General features: G+C 37.7%; 1 protein-coding gene across 1 annotated transcript; it reads right to left on the bottom strand.

Moving 5' to 3' along the window:
• Positions 1-8,607: 8,607 nt before the first annotated feature.
• LOC306844473 (protein Wnt-2b-like) lies at positions 8,608-18,656 on the bottom strand. The gene is made up of 5 exons (XM_079376630.1): positions 18,286-18,656; positions 14,653-14,873; positions 11,686-11,963; positions 11,232-11,496; positions 8,608-10,399 (listed from the first exon to the last, which is right to left on the bottom strand). Exons 1-5 carry the CDS (start codon positions 18,387-18,389, stop codon positions 10,170-10,172), a joined length of 1,098 nt encoding a protein of 365 aa, XP_079232756.1. The 5' UTR covers positions 18,390-18,656; the 3' UTR covers positions 8,608-10,169.
• Between the last annotated feature and the right edge of the window lie 205 nt (positions 18,657-18,861).

Here is an 18,861-nt window from a genome sequence, read left to right as displayed (position 1 = left end):
ATGCAATCATTGAAGAAAAAGACTGGCCTTGTGTACCCTGAAGATTCGGCAGTAAATCATGTATCTGTTTTTAGAGGACCTCACTAAACAAAAGTTCAGATCCACAGCATGCATGAGGGTGAGTTGGTTGCACAGAAACTGTGTTTTCATACAATACTATTATAGTCTTTATCATCTTTCTTCTAGAATGAAGGCTTGAAGACATTGTAATTTAGAATTTTACATTAGAAAAGACTGTCATGCATTGCGGTTGTGGTCATGAATATCAATCGGTTTATGGTGGTATGTCATTCTACAAATGGGACATTCTTTTAGAAAGACTTTTAGAAAGATTTTAATAATCCATCCTGCTTTAAAGAGCTCAGGTATTTAAAGCGGCAGACTACAAACCTTGTGCACTAAAGTTGATGCTAATGTAGTAACAGTATCGTTATAGTTCTTGGTTTTAATGGGCAATGGTTCTGGAGATAATTGATGAATTCATGTTGCACGTTACTGTTCACAGATTACTGAATTTGATCTTTTAATATTACTGTTTTAAATATATTACGGCACTTTAAGTGTTTTTACAACGTTTTGTCGCACTGTTTATGATGCTTAATATGGATTTCAAATGGCCAAAACTTGCATTTTGTTCAGAAATACCTTTGTTTTATTCTTTTGAGAGGTGATCTAAATATTTGCGGCTGGGAAACATGAAAAATTGACACGTGCAGCAGTTTTATAGATGTTTTGCCCTCCAAGTCTTCGAGCCGGTCACGTGACTGAAAACTATCAATTGGCAGGCTTTGTTTTCAAGGCGGGAAATGTATGTCGCGAGTGGGAGGCATGTGATGCAGAAGGCAGGTCAGTATACAACATTAAATTAAATACACTTATGTGTAATTTATGCACGCAAGGTGTTGCCATTTGTCTCATCATACACATTTTTAACGTAATGGCGGATGTGGGCATTTTGGGGTTCAAAAATTGGGGTTCTGTAAGATTTTTTTTATGTCTTTAAAAGAAGTCTCTCATGTTCATCAAGGCAGGGTTCATTTGATAAAAAAAAAAATGAGTAAAACTGTAATATTGTTTAATATTATTAAATGTTTTAACATATTTTTAATATTATTACATTTTTTTTTTTTTTTTTGAAGTTACACGGTGTTGTTCAAAATTCTTTCCCAGGTTTTACTCCAGTGTCTTTAAAGCACAGCTATTCCTCTCAACATATTTGGCATGGACGTGGATGTTCACAGCTACATATGAGACGAGTGCATAGTGTCTGATCATCAAAGGTCCCGCTACCACCTGCTTTCTTTGGCAGTCGTCCATGTAACGGTCAGACGGGTTTATGCAGGGTCTGTATAAAGCTCCATAAAGTACTGCATGTAGAGTAGAAAAGAGCCAAAAGACTGGTGATGATTATCCAGTGTTTATAATGTTTGTTCAGTGATATATTTACAAACAAACACTGCTTAAAGAGGTAAATGCCCCAGAAAAACAACCCGACGAATGCTTGTGAAGGATGAGGGCATGATGATATCGCAGGCCTTGACAGAGCTGGTGGCCTACAGCTGGATGAAGTACATTTGGGGGTGTCTTAACTGGCGCTCTCCAGGGGTCTGGATTTGTTCAGGTTTGCAGTTTACTGCAGGCTTTGGCCTCCGAGTGTAACAAAAGCTAGTGACAGCCAAGCAAATAGTGTTTGCAGCAGATACTGTCGCATGAGATCCTATGCAAGTCTTTGCTGTGTTAAATTAAAGCTGTGTCTGTATTACAGCACATCATGCCTCTCTTATATTGCCTTAGTGCTTACTAAAGGGGTGTTTGCACGACACTGTTTTCAACTAAAAATGAAAAACTTGTGTTTTAGCCATTCATTTACATGACAACTGCATTTTGGAGGCCTGAAAGCGCAAACTTCTGAAAACTGGTTTGAAAGTGCAACTTTTTGAAAATGATACCATTATCAGCAAATTTGTGAAAACTGTGTCATCATGCATGTGTGTATTGTGTGTTCGGTTCAGTCTATAGGTATGTGCAAGTAGTTGAAGAATGCATATGTGCATTAAATGTTCCTTTAAAAAGTGACATTGCCAATTTCAGAATTTTTTGATGTTTTTGTGGGGATCGTTTTGACAGTGTTGCCATCTGTATGTGAAAATCTTCAAAAGCGCAAAGGAAAAACTTCCACAGGTTTTTTTCCCAGTAAAATCCTTAGGGTATCTGATTTTAACAGTACTTAAGTATTTTACTCGTACTAAATGTAGGCTCAACGATGCAGTAGTCCACAAACGCCTCAAAATAAATCAATAAGCAATAAATTAAGGTCGACACAACAGCTTCTTAAACTCTGAAGTCTCGGTTAAGCGAAAGTACTTAAAGGAGTCATCGGATGCAAAAATCACTTTTATATGTTGTTTGAACTGAAATGTGTTTTGGCTGTGTGTGTACACAACCACCATATAATTATAAAAATCCCAATAAATCATAAGCACTGTCTCAGATCAAGCTATTCACAGATTCAGAGTGACATCACACAGACCCAGGCCACTCCCACGATTGTTGACTGACACTGGCGTTTAAACATAGACCCACCCTGAGTGAGCTGTCAACAGTCTGCCATTGTTTTGACGCTGGAGCAGGTGTAGACAAGAATGTCTCCTAAGCGATTGAGGTGTTTTGTTGTTGGATGTAATAATGAACATAGCAGTCGTCATTTACTCTCGACATCTGAGCCACTGAAGACACAGTGGATTTCTTTTGTTTTTGAGGGGGAAGCGCCCCCCGTTCTACCTAAATGTTCATGCGAATCATTCGTGATCCAGCTTCACCTACAAAAGCAGTGAGTATAAGGTTCATTTGAATGAATCTTTGCAAATCACCATTGCTAATAAAGTGCTAGTTAGCAAGTTCCATGACAAATGCGGTTAAAGTTTACCGTCTCATGAGAATGGCTCATCACCCCAAGGAAGAAAAGGGCAGGGTCAGCAGAATTCATTAGCATTTAAAGGCACATGCACCAAAATGGCTCGCTGTGAACAGAGCTGTTTTTGACAGGGTAAAAAGGGTGTTGGTTTACGCTACCAGTGAGAAATTTTAACCAAAGTATGCTATGGACTTTTCATTAAGACCCTAAAGTATCATATCAACTTGTGTAAAATGGGCATCCGATGACCCCTTTAAAAAGGGCGTAAGTAAATCAGTATCCTTCAAAAAGCTCTCAGCCATGTCCTCATCTCATATACTGTATAAAATACATGTGATTCAGCAACTACCTGCTAATGCACTTGCATTCACATAAAGTAGCCTTGTTGACAAGTTTGGGTGAGCAAAGGCAAAACACAAGATGTCATGCCTTCAATGCTCCATAGATGGCGATATCACTTATTTTGTAGCAGAAATACACTGTTGCAGAAATAGTTAGGCATCATGTAAAATGTTACTCATCACAAGTGTATTGGAGTAAAGAGTGCATATATTTATTAACAAATGAAGTAAAGTAGTGAGTAAAAGTTGCTAATATTTTTAATTCTCAGTAAAACTACAAAGTTACCAAAAAGATTCTTAAGCGCAGTTGCATGGCAAATCCAAACTATTTTATGTTTTATCAAATTGTTGGCAAGTACGTTCTCAACTGTATGTTTTCACATGATCTGCTTAAGCCCCATTGACTGTTAGGTTTTGGAATGAGGTTAGGGTCGCATCTTTGTTTTGTTTTTTTCTAAATATCATGCATTTTTGTACAAATTCAAATTCGCTGAAGTGTAAAGTTATGTAGTTATGTTTTCTCAAATCTAGGGACTAGAATATTGTAGACACTATGGATGGGCTTGTCATCTAGCAACTGCATAGCAACACCCTGACAACCACCCACAACACCCTAGTATCTAGGTCTGGGTAGTTGCTAAAATGTTGCTATTGTCGCATGCTATTCTGGAGTGCGTTTTCCAAAAGCATATTTAGCTAACTATGGTCGTTAGTTCTATTGAACTCTATTGATAACGACAGAACTTGCGACCATAGTTCCTTTTGGGAAACGTACCACTGCCTGGTTGCTAGAGTACTGGAGTATTTGCAGTTGCTAAGGTGTTTCTCATATGTCTTCACATATCTCCATCTCAAAACGTCTTTAACAAAAAATAAAGAGCTCTGTTTCTACTCCCTGTAGTGCTGCTGTGACTCTGTTTACTACATTCTTGCCAGCTGACTCACAAGATAAGAGTTTTTATGTGTTAATCCAACGCCGCCGGCCTGTAAGCTCCGTCTGACAGCAAGCGTGCTAACGCTTGCACCCGCCTGCTTCTGCGAGCCAAGCTACACTCGTCCCCAAAGGTCACGTGTATATATAACGCTTATCTACCCTATAAATCTGCCCTCAAGACCAAACACTTGCTGTGGATCTTTGGGCTAAAGCCTGCAGTGGGAAGTACACCGTTCCTAATGTGGCTTTCCTGTAGGAGCAAGAGTATTCGTAAGGATGCAAAAGTATTTTCAAGTGGTGTAGTAGTAACCAGTACTTGGTTTAGAGAATTATGAGGATAAGAGACTAAAATAATATTTGCTTATGCAAAATCCAGTGAATGTCACGTTCGGTATCATTTGCCATGCAAAAATCGTAATTAAAATTGCTTAGAAAAGTCATAGCACGCCTCGCTAGAATACATTCATGATTTAAGGCAAGTCATCCGGTTTTTTTTCACGCATCTGCCAATTTTGAGATTAGTCTTTCTGAATTTTCATGAAGTATTTTTTCAGACTTGTGGAAAGAAACAATCCAAAACACACTTTTAAGTGTTTCTTTTATAGCACTTTATCTATTTGCATCTGTAGATTTCAGTTACAGTCCAAAATCTTATATCACGATATGAGTAATTTTATTTCACTGTAATGACATAAATCACAATATAGTTGTTTTGCTTTAAATAAGGTATTTATGATATCTTGATAGAATTTTTGAAATAGATTTCATAATTATTGACACCAGTGTCAATACCACAAAAAATAATAATAGTAATAATTCCAGCCAAAATGTAAAAAAAGAAAACAGACAAGTAAACAGTCAGCAATTAAATAAAAATAAGAAAGTAATTACATGCAAAATGTCAAAAAATGAGAACAAATATATAAGAAATGCTACACACATTATATAAAGTAATCAAATGCATAACAATACTGCATGTTTTTATATTTTATATTATATACAAATACGGGAAGTCGTGGCCTAATGGTTAGAGAGTCGGACTCGTAATCCAAAGGTTGCGGGTTCGAGTCTCGGGCCGGCAGGGATTGTAGGTGGGGGGAGTGAATGTCCAGCGCTCTCTCCACCCTCAATACCACGACTGAGGTGCCCTTGAGCAAGGCACCGAACCCCCAACTGCTCCGGGTGTGTGTTCACGGTGTGTGTGTGTTCACTGCTGTGTGTGTGCACGTTGGATGGGTTAAATGTAGAGCACGAATTCCGAGTATGGGTCACCATACTTGGCAGTATGTCACTTCACTCATATAAATTATATATAAATTCTTCTTATTAAAGTTACAAAAGTGATTTAGCTGTCACGGATCCAATGCTGTTACACGTGTTTTCTGTCTCAGTTGTTTGGTTTTCACTTAGGGCCTAAATCGCTGTTTATGAGGGTACTTGCAAAGATGAGCATTTTGACACATACAAGTGTATGTATTTAACCGTTCAAGGCCTATAAAGCAGCAAAAATAACTCTGTTCAATATGCACTTTGAGCACCATCTTCACGTGCGCACACCTCTCTGATAGCGCTCAGAAACAGTCCCTCTGTGTGCGCATATGGCGAAAAATAAGTTCTCTTTTGCTGCTGATTTCATTTCCATGGCTTAAAATCACTTGTTTTACACAATACAAACACAATACATAAAAACACATGCAAACGAAAACTTTTCATGACCACGTAGCACAGCAACATCACGTGAGCGTGTAACCGCCATAAAGACGGTTAATAATAATAATAATAGTAACAGTTAATCATGTCTATTGGTATATCACCCACCCCTAAATCCATATCTTTACAGTCTGTTTTCTCAAAATGTTATTTTTCTCCTGCACTGAGCCAAAAATCTCCACTTCAGCAGCACTTACATACACCAGACTTTACGGTTTTATTCCTGTCTATATTATTAAGGTTCTTACAGGGGCATTTGTTCTAAAAATGTATGCAGATGATAGCATATTTAATTAGATAACACCTAATTTGCATATTTAAACACAGCATTTCAGAAAACATGTAATGCAAAAAAAAAAGTTTGCAATTCTTAATGTAATCACTCAACTGGAGAATATGGTGATATCTATTGGTTAATTAATTTTACCCTATTCAGCTGGGGTGTCCCTTAACATAATATTCAAGTCAAGTCACCTTTATTTATATAGCGCTTTTAACAAAGTAAATTGTGTCAAAGCAACTGCACAATATCAAAATAGGAAAATAGTGTGTCAATAATGTGAAATGACAAGATTAAACACTCAATTTTCAGTTAAAGGCATTTCATTATTGAATTCAGTGATGTCATCATCCAGCTCAGTTCAGTTTAAATAGTGTCTGTGGAATCAGGTCGACGATATCGCTGGAAATGAAGTGTCCCCAACTAAGCAAGCCAGAAGCGACAGCAGCAAGGAACCAAAACTCCATCAGTGACAGAATGGAGAAACAAAACCTGGGAGAAACCAGGCTCAGTCGGGGGGCCAGTTCTCCTCTGGCCAAACAAACCAGCAGTTTGTTCCTACTGCAGCAAAGTCAGATTGTAAGGGCTCAACTGGTTCCAGTGGTCTTTCCCGATGGCTGTCTAAGTGGCGTGGTCCTCACTGGGGATCTGTCTCTGGCGGTCATCTCGGCGTCCTGGTCTCCGCTGACGTTCAGGGCTGTAGAGGTCATCTCTGGGTGCTGATCCACCATCTGATCTGGATACGGACTAGATCTGGTGACTGCAGTGACCATCTGGGCTGGATATGGACCGGATCGGGTGGCTACGGTGACTGGGGATATTCAGGTCCGCAGCACAAACAGTTATGCGCTAAAGTGTAACATGGGGTTTGAAAAACTCTATGCTACCCTAATCTTTGCCTATATTGCTTCATTGAATTTTTAAGTGACTTTTTAACCTCAATATTAACGTTTTAAAATCTAGTTGTTCACGTTTTTAAATTTTTCTGTCTTTGAAACAGCTAGTTTTGTTTTCAGCATAACAAGATCTGTATCTTGACTGAAAATGAATGCAGTTGTAAAGACCACACACATATTGGGCTCTGAGGACATGATCACGTGACTCAACGAATATACACAAAGTCTTCGCCAAAGAACAAAAGTTTTGAATGCTATTTTAGCTTTCAGCGCCTTGACTCTATCAATACATCCTTATACGGATTAGTGCGCTAATTAAAATATTAGCCGATTCTGTTTAGGAACACATAAATTTCAACACTAACCACATAGTGGTTACGCGCTGCCAAGGGGGTAATTTTACAATGTTCAAAAGTAAACATACTCTGACATGTTTTCCACAAGTCTTTCTCAACACAGAAGTTTTTCTGGCAAAGACGAGGTGTGAGGTGGAGCTGTTGAACAACGGAAAACATAATCAGACTAGCTGTGGGAAATTTCTGACATTCCACAATTGGAAAAATGTATCTTTGGATGAGTTGCTGAAAATGAAGCAACAATAGAGGGCTATTGGCGCCCTTTGAGACTTCAGTCTTGATATAAGAATTACAGAGGCGAAATCGAATCCAGTCAAACAGCTACAAGCAGCTCTGTCTTACGACGAGACACAAATTAGAATGGCTCGAAATCAGAATCGCTTGTGTGCAGGGGCCAAAATTAACACTCGCCGAGTGCAAAAAAACGAGTAAACATTGGCTTTGGCGAATTAATAAATCTAAACAAGTTAGGATTTTTTTAGGAACTGCAACGTAATACATGGCTAAAATCTAATAGTGAGAATGATCATCTGAATTTTGATTATGGGTGATTTTTTTTCTTCAGTTTCAATCAATAATATACAGTTCAAACTTATGATTTTGAAAATTCTTTGGAAGTTCATATATATATATATATATATATATATATATATATATTGTTTGTATAGCAACAGCTTTCCGTTTGGGCCTCTTTCGTCAATGGCAACTTGTACAATGACAAAATTAACTTCCACAGTCTTTACCTGACAAAGTTTCAGGTTGCTTTTGATTAATGGTTCCACCATTTTGGACATGCATTACTGACCATCGTGACAACCCAAGCGCTTCGTTCACTCATCCATCTTAACAGCAAATTTAGAAACATCCATGTTGTCAAACCAAGGTGATTCATTCAGTGCAGCAAAATGAATAGCGAAGAATGCCAGTCATGCTTACCTGACTATTTTTGCTGCTCAATCTCAGTAAGCTGCTGTCTTATTTTAGCAATGATTTGACATTTAGTGTGGGTTTTACATGGGGACATATATATGAAGCAAGCAGTAAAACATTCAGAGAGGCCATTTATCTTCAGAGTTGATGTTGTTGTTTTTTGAGTAGCTGTTAGGTTATTTCTTTGAATGCATCTTGAGGATACCTGGTTTATAGGTTTGATGCAACAAACATTGAAAACGGGTTAATTCAACAAGCTTGTTGTAGCAAAGTTTTATTCTCATAAACTGCACAGAATCTATCAGATTTTAGTGTGCGATTCTGTATGTTGTGTGCGAAATGCATCTAATTGTGTGCAAATAGTCTGTGGTCATGGTATCTGATGGTTTGGACTCTTTATTTCAATAAACATCACATTTCACTGAAAAATCCATCAGGGAAAATATTGAGATACTGATCGTAGACAAGTTTTTGGAACCAAACTCTACCAAACCAAAAAAAAAGTGCTCATATTCAAAGGGATGTTTAAGTGCTTAGATATTAAAAAGATAACATGAAAGATATATTTTTCTGATATACATTGACAATGGGATGTCACAATAGGCTCTTTCGCGCCGCATAGTTCTAGGAACTAGCCAGCATGGTGTTTCCCAGAGAACCTGTTCCTCACTCGGGCCATTTTCCTGGTTGCATTCGCACCGGCAACAGGAATTCTGAAGCGGCCAACAGTGACGTCTTTATCTGTGGTAATTTACAAACATCGACATTCGACGACCGGTCAATGGAGGACGATGTGATCAGAGCTGTGTTGTGGGTTTTGTGATAATGGGGATGGAATGTAAACGCACAATTTATGTAATTAAAAATGTTAGATGATCTGATTAAGTCGCTTTTGACAACTTGCAGTGTTATCATTGAGGCTGAGAAAAGAACACAACGCTGCAGACAACAGGTAAATGCCGTTATGGCTGTAGTAAATATTTTTCAAGGCTTTTTAAAAATGTTTTGTGTGTTTGGCCATCACTACATCACTGGTAGTTCCTATAGAACAGATTTAGTCCTTACTCTGAAGTAGGAGCTATTTGTTTTCCAAAAACAGAGTTCCTAGAGCGAAATATGTTCCTAGTTCCTGTGGTGTGAATACGCCAAAAACCAGGAGCTTCCGCCAGTAGCTCTAGGAACTATGAAAAGGTTCCTCCGGTGCGAAAGCGCCTAATAGATTGACCATTGATCAAATTCTTCCGTGTGTAAGTTGTGTATCAAAATTATGGTCCATGAAGTAAATAAAAGGAAGCATAGTTAACACTGTTGAACATTTTTACAGCATTTTTACCCTTCAAAGTATTATTTTGGACCATGAAGTGTAATTGTTCTTAGCGTGAAATGCGATTTGTTCTTTGGGAATCTTGAACTGATGCTGTATATTGTTCTTTCCCTAAAACCCATCAATGCATTTATCAAAGCTGTCCAAAAACATAATTTGATGTATATAGGCACAGATATTATCAGTAAAAGGTGTTTACCGTTTGAAAATAGTGAAAGGATTGTGTCCTGATCACAGTTCATTCTATTAAACACCAGGCAATGCCCATTGTATGATTTCCCATGACACCAACCGTCTACCAGTGCTCCAGACTGGCCTGTGATCTCTGCGCTTGCATCATTGAAGGAGGGTAAAGTTCAGGGTTCTGCAAGTGGAGATCAGAGTGTTATTGTCAGAAACTACACATTCCACAATGCGGTGGCCCAAACAAAAACCTGAGAACAGAAAAGCACCAGTAGCTGCTGATTGGTCATGGTCATGGCAGTCAGGTTAAATCGAGCCAGTCGGGTTTCTTGTGTGGTTTACAGGTGTGGACGTCCACAGTTTCCTCACAGTCCCTGCACTCCACAGCGCAACACCATTTGAACTTGCACTCGCATTTGCTCACACGATTTACACGCATAGTGTCGTACCCGCGGCCGCAGCACATGACCTCGCAGCCGTCCATGCCTCTGGAAGACTTGTTACACACCCGTCCTGCTGTACCCAGAGAACCTGAAATATAGATGCAGAAATGGAATAAATGAGGGTCATTATTTTTCAAATTTTTCAATAGGCCATTCACTTATTCAGATCAAGATTTGTTTTCTTTCGGAAAATATTACATGGTAACTATAGTTTTTCCATGGGGTAACTGGGTTTTGGGTCAGTTTGGGTCATATAGTTTTTCACCTCAAAACCAAAAAAATTTATTATAATAAAATAAATTTTTTTTTTTTTTTTATAAACATAAAAGTGTAAAAAGCTTATAAAATGAAACATATTTACTTACTATTGTAACAGTTTTTTTCATGATGATTAAGCACATTTTTCTTGGGTAGTTGTCATAACTGTAATGTGTCTAAGTGCTTTATCTCTCATATTTAATTTTCTATTAGTCATTTCAATATTCTGGTGGTTTTGGTGGTTCTCATTACTATAATAATTGTAATAGTTTTAATTATTACTGTATTACAAAAAATATGCTTAAAGGCAATTATTTTTCTCTAAATTGGCATCAATTAATGGTAGTGCAACAAATAATATGATGTATAAATACTTTAGAATTGAATGCATATTGTTTGGCCTTGCATTGCATTACACTGCGTTGTAGTAATAAATTATTTGAGGAATGTGTTTAATTTTCATGACCTACAACAATGCAAAATCATAAAAAATAAAAAAGTTTTCTATTCTTTAAAATGAAAAATACAATTTCTTATTTCTGTCTTGGGACTTTGGGGTGAAATATGAAATATGGCTGAATTTTGCTCAATTACTTTTTGATAACCCAACTATCATTTGGAAGCACTGTATAAACGCATTTAGTGTGCTCTTTGTTACTTACCTGCCGATCGGTCCATCAGACAATAGTCTGGAGAGTTCTCAATGTATACTAGATCATTTCTGGTCGTTCTCTTGTAATCTCGATCAGCAACCATGAAGCCTGAACCATCCTGGTTCATTGTGACCTCCACAGCAGTATTGTACTTTTTTCTCAAGTAGTCCCCCGTTCGCCGGAAATCAGACATAGCCAGCCAACATGTCCTGAGAGCACATGACCCACTGACTCCATGACACTTGCATTCAGTCTTCATAAAACGCTTTACTGCCTAAAGAAAACAGAACTCAACCCATGACCTATGAACTCAATGACCCAGATTAAAAGACAAGCTTGAGTTTTTATATTAGCTTTTCTAATGTTAGGACATGTTATATAAACCCCTTCAGGATCATAACCTGCTTAAGTATTGTTTTTTTTGCAACGATAATCAATCAAATGTGATCATCTTGACCCTTACCATTCTCCCACAGCGGTTGTTGTGCAGATTCATAAGTGCTCTGGCATCTTTGACCATCCTCTCTCTGGCGTCCACAAAAGCTTTGGCAAACTTGATACCGTAGTTGATGTTGTCGCTACAGCCACCCCAGTCAAAGTCGCCGCCTTCATCGCTCGCCCGGCCTCTCCTGTTGGTGTCGCAGCCACAGATCTTCAGCTCTCCTTGACTGCATGCTCTGGTGATGGCATAAACCACACCGGCAGAGGAGATCGCATAAACGAATGCTGCTTCACGGCTACCTGATGAAAGAAAAGTGAGAGATTTCTCATAATAGCATGTTAAAAATACAGCACAGTTCTACTGTAATCTTCAAAAAGAATATGTTTAGTGTATTATTTCTGGGTTACGCACAGCATTTTATGTTGACTTTAGTGTCAGCCAACGAATGGCTTACTTACAGTTGTCAGAAAGTGTTTTAACTTTAAAAACATCGCTTTTTAGTAGTTTAATAGAGCCAAGCAAGTTGATGAGGCATAAGGCTCTTACTATGGTGTTAAATCCACTGTGCTTTTGTTATATCAACTCTCTAACATCATCCCTAGATTTAAGCCCCTTGGCTGGCCTAAGTGTGGGAGGCCACCCTAGAGCTTTCAGACATTCGACTGATTCAGGCTGACACTCCTTCACCTTTAGTTTCTTTGGTCGATTGCACTCATAGCCTCGAGGTGTGTTTTTTTGCCAAAGTAGCGCAAAATGACCCCTATTTTGCTCATATTCCTCCTCCAGCTCGCGCACTGAGCCAGAACAGAGGGTATGTCAAAAAGAGCAGCTTTGTCTGTCTGCCAGAGTCATCTGCACAAATATTTACATCTCCTATTACTGTTTATACATCAGCTTGTAGAGAACCCCCTCTGACTAGCCACTTGTATTTGGAGAATATCCACTCTCTGTCAGACTTTCGCCCATTCTTGGGAAGTGGAGATTTTAAAGCCCTATTTCCCGACATCTATCCAACAGACACATTGATGGGATTGTTGTCTTGACTTCATGCTTTACACAGATTTTCATCTTGGAGCAAGTAAAACTGTAATGTTGCTCCATTAACTGTACAGTTATATGCCGACACCTCAAGCTGATTGACTAAAGCATAAGCTTATGGGCAAATATGCATGGGTGAACACATGAATAAAAAAGGCTATTTTAGGACATTTTAGGTCAAAATTCAGATAATTTATTTTTTACTTTTAAGATTTTGTTTGTTTGATTGTTTTGTTTTTCGTAATTTCCATTATTCTCAATTGTAGTTCACTTTGGATTCCCATTTAAAAATTACTTCAATAAAATATTTTTATATTTAAAACATTGCATAACAACCAATATTCACCATTCCAGTACTAGTGTAAAAATATTTTACAATTTAAATAATATATTTCATATAATTTTAGTATAATATTATATATGTATACAATAATTTAATGATATAACATTTTATATTATTTATAAAATGTTTATATATATATATACAGTGGTGTGAAAAAGTGTTGGCCGCCTTCCTGATTTTTTATTTTTTTTGCATGTTTGTCACACTTTAATGTTTCAGATCATCAAACAAATTTAAATATTAATCAAAGATAACACAAGTAAACACAACATGCAGTTTTTAAATGAAGGGTTTTTTTTATGAAGGGAAAACAAAATCCAAACCCACATGGCCCTGTGTGAAAAAAGTGTTTTCACAAAAACCGCTGCTGAGCAAAAAGAACAAAGGCTCGTCTCAGTTTTGCTAGAAAACATCTTGACGATCCCCAAGACTTGACGAGACAACGAGACAAACGTTGAGACTGATGAGACAAAAGTTTAACTTTTTGGAAGGTGTGTGTCCCATTACTTCTGGCGTAAAAGTAACACACCATTTCAGAAAAAGAACATCATACCAGCAGTAAAATATGGTGGTGGTAGTGTGATGGTCTGGGGCTGTTTTGCTGCTTCAGGACCTGGAAGACTTGCTGTGATAAATGGAACCATGAATTCAGCTGTCCACCAAAAAATCCTGAAGGACAATGTCTGGCCATCTGTTCGTGACCTCAAACTGAAGCGAACTCGGGTTCTGCAGCAGGACAATGATCCAAAACACACCAGTAAATCCACCTCTGAATGGCTGAAGAAAAACAAAATGAAGACTTTGGAGTGGCCTAGTCAAAGTCCTGACCTGAATCCTATTGAGATGCTGTGGCATGACCTTAAAAAGGCGGTTCATGCTTGAAAACCCTCCAATGTGCTTGAATTACAACAATTCTGCCAAGATGAGTGGGCCAAAATTCCTCCACAGCGCTGTAACAGACTCATTGCAAGTTATCGCAAACACTTGATTGCAGTTGTTGCTGCTAAGGGTGGCCCAACAAGTTATTAGGTTTAGGGGGCAAGCACTTTTTCACACAGGGCCATGTGGGTTTGGATTTTGTTTTCCCTTCATAATAAAAAACTTCTTTCAAAAACTGCATGTTGTGTTTACTTGTGTTATCTCTGATTAATATTTAAATTTGTTTGATGATCTAAAACATTAAAGCGTGACAAACATGCAAAAAAAAAAAAAATCAGGAAGGGGGCCAACACTTTTTCACACCACTGTATATATATATATAAAATAGGTATAATTAGGTAATTAAGTGTTTTGCATTACATTATTACATAGTTGTAATTACAGAGTTACATAATGGAAAAATGTGCTTAAATGAAAATTATGTTGCAATGCTGTCCTTAAATTGGCTTTTTCCTTGTGAAATATATACTTTTCGTGTCTTTCTTTTGATTTTGGGGTGGTTCTGACATACTAGGTTTGGTAAGACTCGCATCTCAGCTTGATGCTTTATGGAATATGATGCTTTTATACATGATACAAGGTTGCATGGTTTATGTACGTCGTGTCTTATTACTGTATGACTCTGATCTCAGCCATTGTTAGGAATAAAGTGTAACACAAACACTGACTGCGCAACATGACCCGGCCGAAAACAGTATGGTCTCGCTCCAACGTGCTGCAGTTCCAGCGATGGTGTCGGAACTGATGCTGGCATTCACGGATCCACTCTTTGGCTCCTTCTCCGATGGATTGCATGAGATCTGGGTGTCTTTGGCAGAGCTGCCTCTGCTTGTTCACCAGCCCTGGAATGTTGTCACATATGACCCGTGCACCTAACGCACCAATGTACCTGTAGAGACAAAGAAACACATTAGTTGACCTAGCATCTGCTAAATGAATAAATGTAATGTATAAATATACGCTACTATTGCAGTAGTTGCCCAATATAAATCAATTTAATTAATAATTATTGAATCAATCACGCTGAACATGAGAAACCCGCTTTATAGTTGGGATTGTTGTTTCAGTCAGCCTGCTGTTCTGGGTCCATCTCTTTTAGAGACTGAACCTTCAAAGTTCATGTTAGCCACACTTTAATACACAGTTTTAAGGAATTCTGTGGTCAAATATTTTTTTCATAATGACCACTAAACTGAATAATTGCCCATTTTCCCAGCCAATTGATTTCCTATAGCTGTGCAATTTTCATGTTTCAGTCTGTTTCTTCACACATAATAAAATAATTTCAACTTAAATCAATATTTCATCTCCCTTTATTTAAGATTTTTTGCAATAATGATACCCCTATCATACTTTACTGTGTCTGCAAAAACGTAAAATTGTCTGTTCACAGAGTCTTAAATACATAGTTCACACAAAAATGAAACTTCCAACCCAATCTCATGAGAAAACTTAAAAATTTTACAAGATGGCCATTTCATATGAATTTGTATGATATGATTCATGCAGAAGTGTACGATTTTTAGACCAAGTTCCACCCCAACCCCATTTCATTAAACTGTCAGTGGAGCAAAAACATGTGAATGAACAGTTTATACAAATTTATCAAACATAAAATACTTTCCATGATATTGCATTGGAAAATTCTGTCATCACAAACTCAGGCCGTTCAAAACCTGTGTGACTTGCTTTCTGCTGTAGAACACAAAAGAAGATATTTTGAAAAAATTATTTTTCAAAAGAGTGTTTTTTTTTTCTCCGTGCAATGAAAGTCAATGGGGTCCAATGTTGTTTTTGTGTTCCAGAAATGAATAAAAAGTCAGACAGGCTTAGAACACTATGAAAGGGAGTAAATGATGACATAATTTTCATTTTGAGACAAACTATTCTTTTAAGAGCTACTTCTTTCTCCATAATTTAGATACACCCCAATTATATCCCATGCTTCTCTGTTGACAAATCTCTGCAAGAGTGCAGCAACAATTGACAATCTTGCATTAATATTTGTCATTATGTTGCAGGTTTCTTGTTAAACAGCCTGACAAATACCTGATGGACCCTGTCTGTTCAAGCACACCACACAGACACCCTCGGCGAGGTTTACGCTGTGCTCACAAGCCCTTGTCTCCTTCCCGGATCTCATTATCCAGTCAGTCGTGTCTGGGTTTGTGCGACAGCACTCCGTACAAACCTACTGAACAATTTCCACTCCTCTTATGGCTGTCTCTATTGCTCTCTCTCTCTCACACACACACTGACATACTAGCGCAAACATACAGCCCAGCGAAAGACTTATTCCTCTCGCTATAGCATCCATGGGAGGGCCTGCTGTTGCCGGCTTTGCACGGTTGCCCTGTTGATCCTTGACACACAGAAACACAATCTCGCTCCCCGTCTCTGTTCCAGAACACTTATCAGCTGTATGCGGCTGGGATTGGGAAAGGCCACTGCACGTGAGCCAGAAAACCGCTACGCGTGAATTGATTGCAACGATGACAACAATCCCCATAACTGTATAAATTACCGTAGGAACTGAGAGATATTTATCACCACTGGCTCACACGGTTTTGGGCACACTGCCACGGCTGTCTTGTGGACTCACGCCGTCGAATCCCTGCTGCCTTATGGAGGGCAAAAGGGGCCATCCGTATAGTTATTTCAACATAGATGATACAAACGATAACCCTTCTTTTCCCATTCATGAAATACGGTATTATTGTCTATCGTGAGAGAAACCCAGCATTCATTTTAATTGAAAGTATCAAAAAATAGCATGGACTGAGATTATGTTGTTTACTCAGCTGTGGGGCACTAGGCAGTGCGCTGACTATGTTGATATTGCTACCTCTGAGACATGATGGGGAACTTATGAATGCTGCAATTAGAGACGTTTTTAAAGGTGAAGTCTGCCATTGTGTCATCGTGTCTGGTGTTATACAGTGAAGAAATGGAGATGAAAAGCAATAACTTCAGAACTAAGTCACTTCAAATCTCTATCACCCTAGCAAGTGTGTTTATCTGGAGCGTTCAGCCACAAGTAGGTCTGCTGATCCAGCCAAGACCTGTCATTGTACAGTCTGGAATGTGTTGATCAATGTCACTTTAAGACATCAGACTCCTCTTTCTTTACTAACAACTGCCCTGAGAAATGATTAAACACAGTACTATATGCATTTCTGCCATCACCTGCCATCTAGAGCTATTTCTTTTTTCTGATTGTCTAATTTTTTCACTTATGTTAGTGTGATTATACTTAGCTTTTTGCTATTTATTACTATTTATTTGCTAATTTAGTACTTTTCATTTGTGTCATACATATATCACTAACTGTAAATTAGCTCTTCCTTTTGTTATCATGCTCTGGATCAAATCGGTCTAGACTGAAAAAAAAAAATAATTTAAAGAGGACTGATTTATATAATAGTGTTAATATAATAATATAAATAAATGTTTTATATATATATATATATATATATATATATGCATATGTGTGTGTGTGTGTTATATAGTTTTTCCATAATGTTAAAGTCAATTTAGACTCTCAAATATATATTTACATTCGCTCAAAATTACTTATGATGTTATTATTTGGACATAGGCTTTTTTCAAACTTTAAATCCATTATTTCTCTACTGTAATCTGAAATGCTTTTTTTTTTTATTTTGTACTCTAATTAGGTGCTCAAATGTGTGATTTTTTTTCTGGCAGGTGAATCATAAAAAAGATGATCATAATCACATAATTTAAGGGTACCTGAGTCATATCTAGTGATGGACAGAAGTTGAAATTAGTTTACTGAATTCAGCCTGTTACTGCATAAAGGAAAAATACGTATTTCCCACCTTGTACAAAAGTGAATGCATTAAATATGATGTAAATATAAACTTAATCAAATTTAAACACTCTTTTTACAATAGTTTCGTCCCGATAAACATTGCTTTTCTAGTTAAATTCTTACAGTCATATAAGAATTTCTCTGAATTGCAATTTATTTTCATTTCAGTTCTGCTTCCTTGCACTAATCTTGTAATTTCTATCATAATTTGGAACCATTCCTGGGATTTTTTTTTTTTTTTTTTTTGTGTGTGTGTTTTTATTTGATTCCAGATTAGGCTATTTATTGTTATTATTTGTCCCAGATTGTAACATACATTCAATGTGCGTAGCCTTGTTATTGGAAACAGTTCTGTTAGTTTTATTTAGGTCTGTATGTACCTTACAGCGATAGATTTCCAAAAGAATATGAATATGTGCCAATGAGTGGCTCTTGTGCCACTTTAAATAAACCCAGGATCACCTACCACCAAGACGAGTCCACAGTGGGAGTGAACACGAGCAGCAGTAAGATGAAGGGCAGGTCAATCCTGTGAGCGGAGCCGCTCGGAACTCCAGCAAACTCTCGCATGATTTACAGTCAGTTTGTAAATGCTTCCAAATAAAAAATAATAAATAAAAAAAATCCAAAAACAAACAAACAAAAAAAAATCAGAGGTTCATAACAGCACTTGAGATATTTTACACTTAATAATTCAAATAATGTATCTTTCCACGATATAATCGATCAAATTACTCAGAATGAAAACAGAAACATCCATATACTGAGCATTCATTCGTATCCAAATTGAGTTCCTTTGAGTCGAATCTGAATCTGGTTGTTAATAGTCCAGTGAGTGAGGTACAGTATCTGTCCCGCAGAATCAGATCCAGAGGCAGGTCTCTGATTGGTGGGGAGTCTGCGCGCTCATTGGCTGATATCTGCACGAGGAGATGAATGAGCGGAGCGCGAGATGTTGTTGTTCTAAACACACTGTTTAGATGAGTTTCTCTGACTAATTACAAAGAAGCAGACCATCGTTTTTGGACACTACCACGATGGT

Source organism: Barbus barbus (assembly GCF_936440315.1).
Source record: "Barbus barbus genome assembly, chromosome: 25".
Lineage (NCBI taxonomy): Eukaryota > Metazoa > Chordata > Actinopteri > Cypriniformes > Cyprinidae > Barbus > Barbus barbus.
Note: the sequence above shows the minus strand (reverse complement) of the source record. Positions and strands in the feature narration are given on the sequence as shown.

Excerpts from the sequence above, each read along its gene's own strand:
- LOC306844473 (XM_079376630.1), bottom strand. The coding sequence starts at position 18,389 with ATGCGAGAGTTTGCTGGAGTTCCGAGCGGCTCCGCTCACAGGATTGAC. Across the intron at positions 14,874-18,285 it reads ACTGTGGACTCGTCTTGGTG|GTACATTGGTGCGTTAGGTG; the intron begins GTAGGTGATCCT and ends TTGTCTCTACAG. Across the intron at positions 11,497-11,685 it reads ACAACCGCTGTGGGAGAATG|GCAGTAAAGCGTTTTATGAA; the intron begins GTAAGGGTCAAG and ends TGTTTTCTTTAG.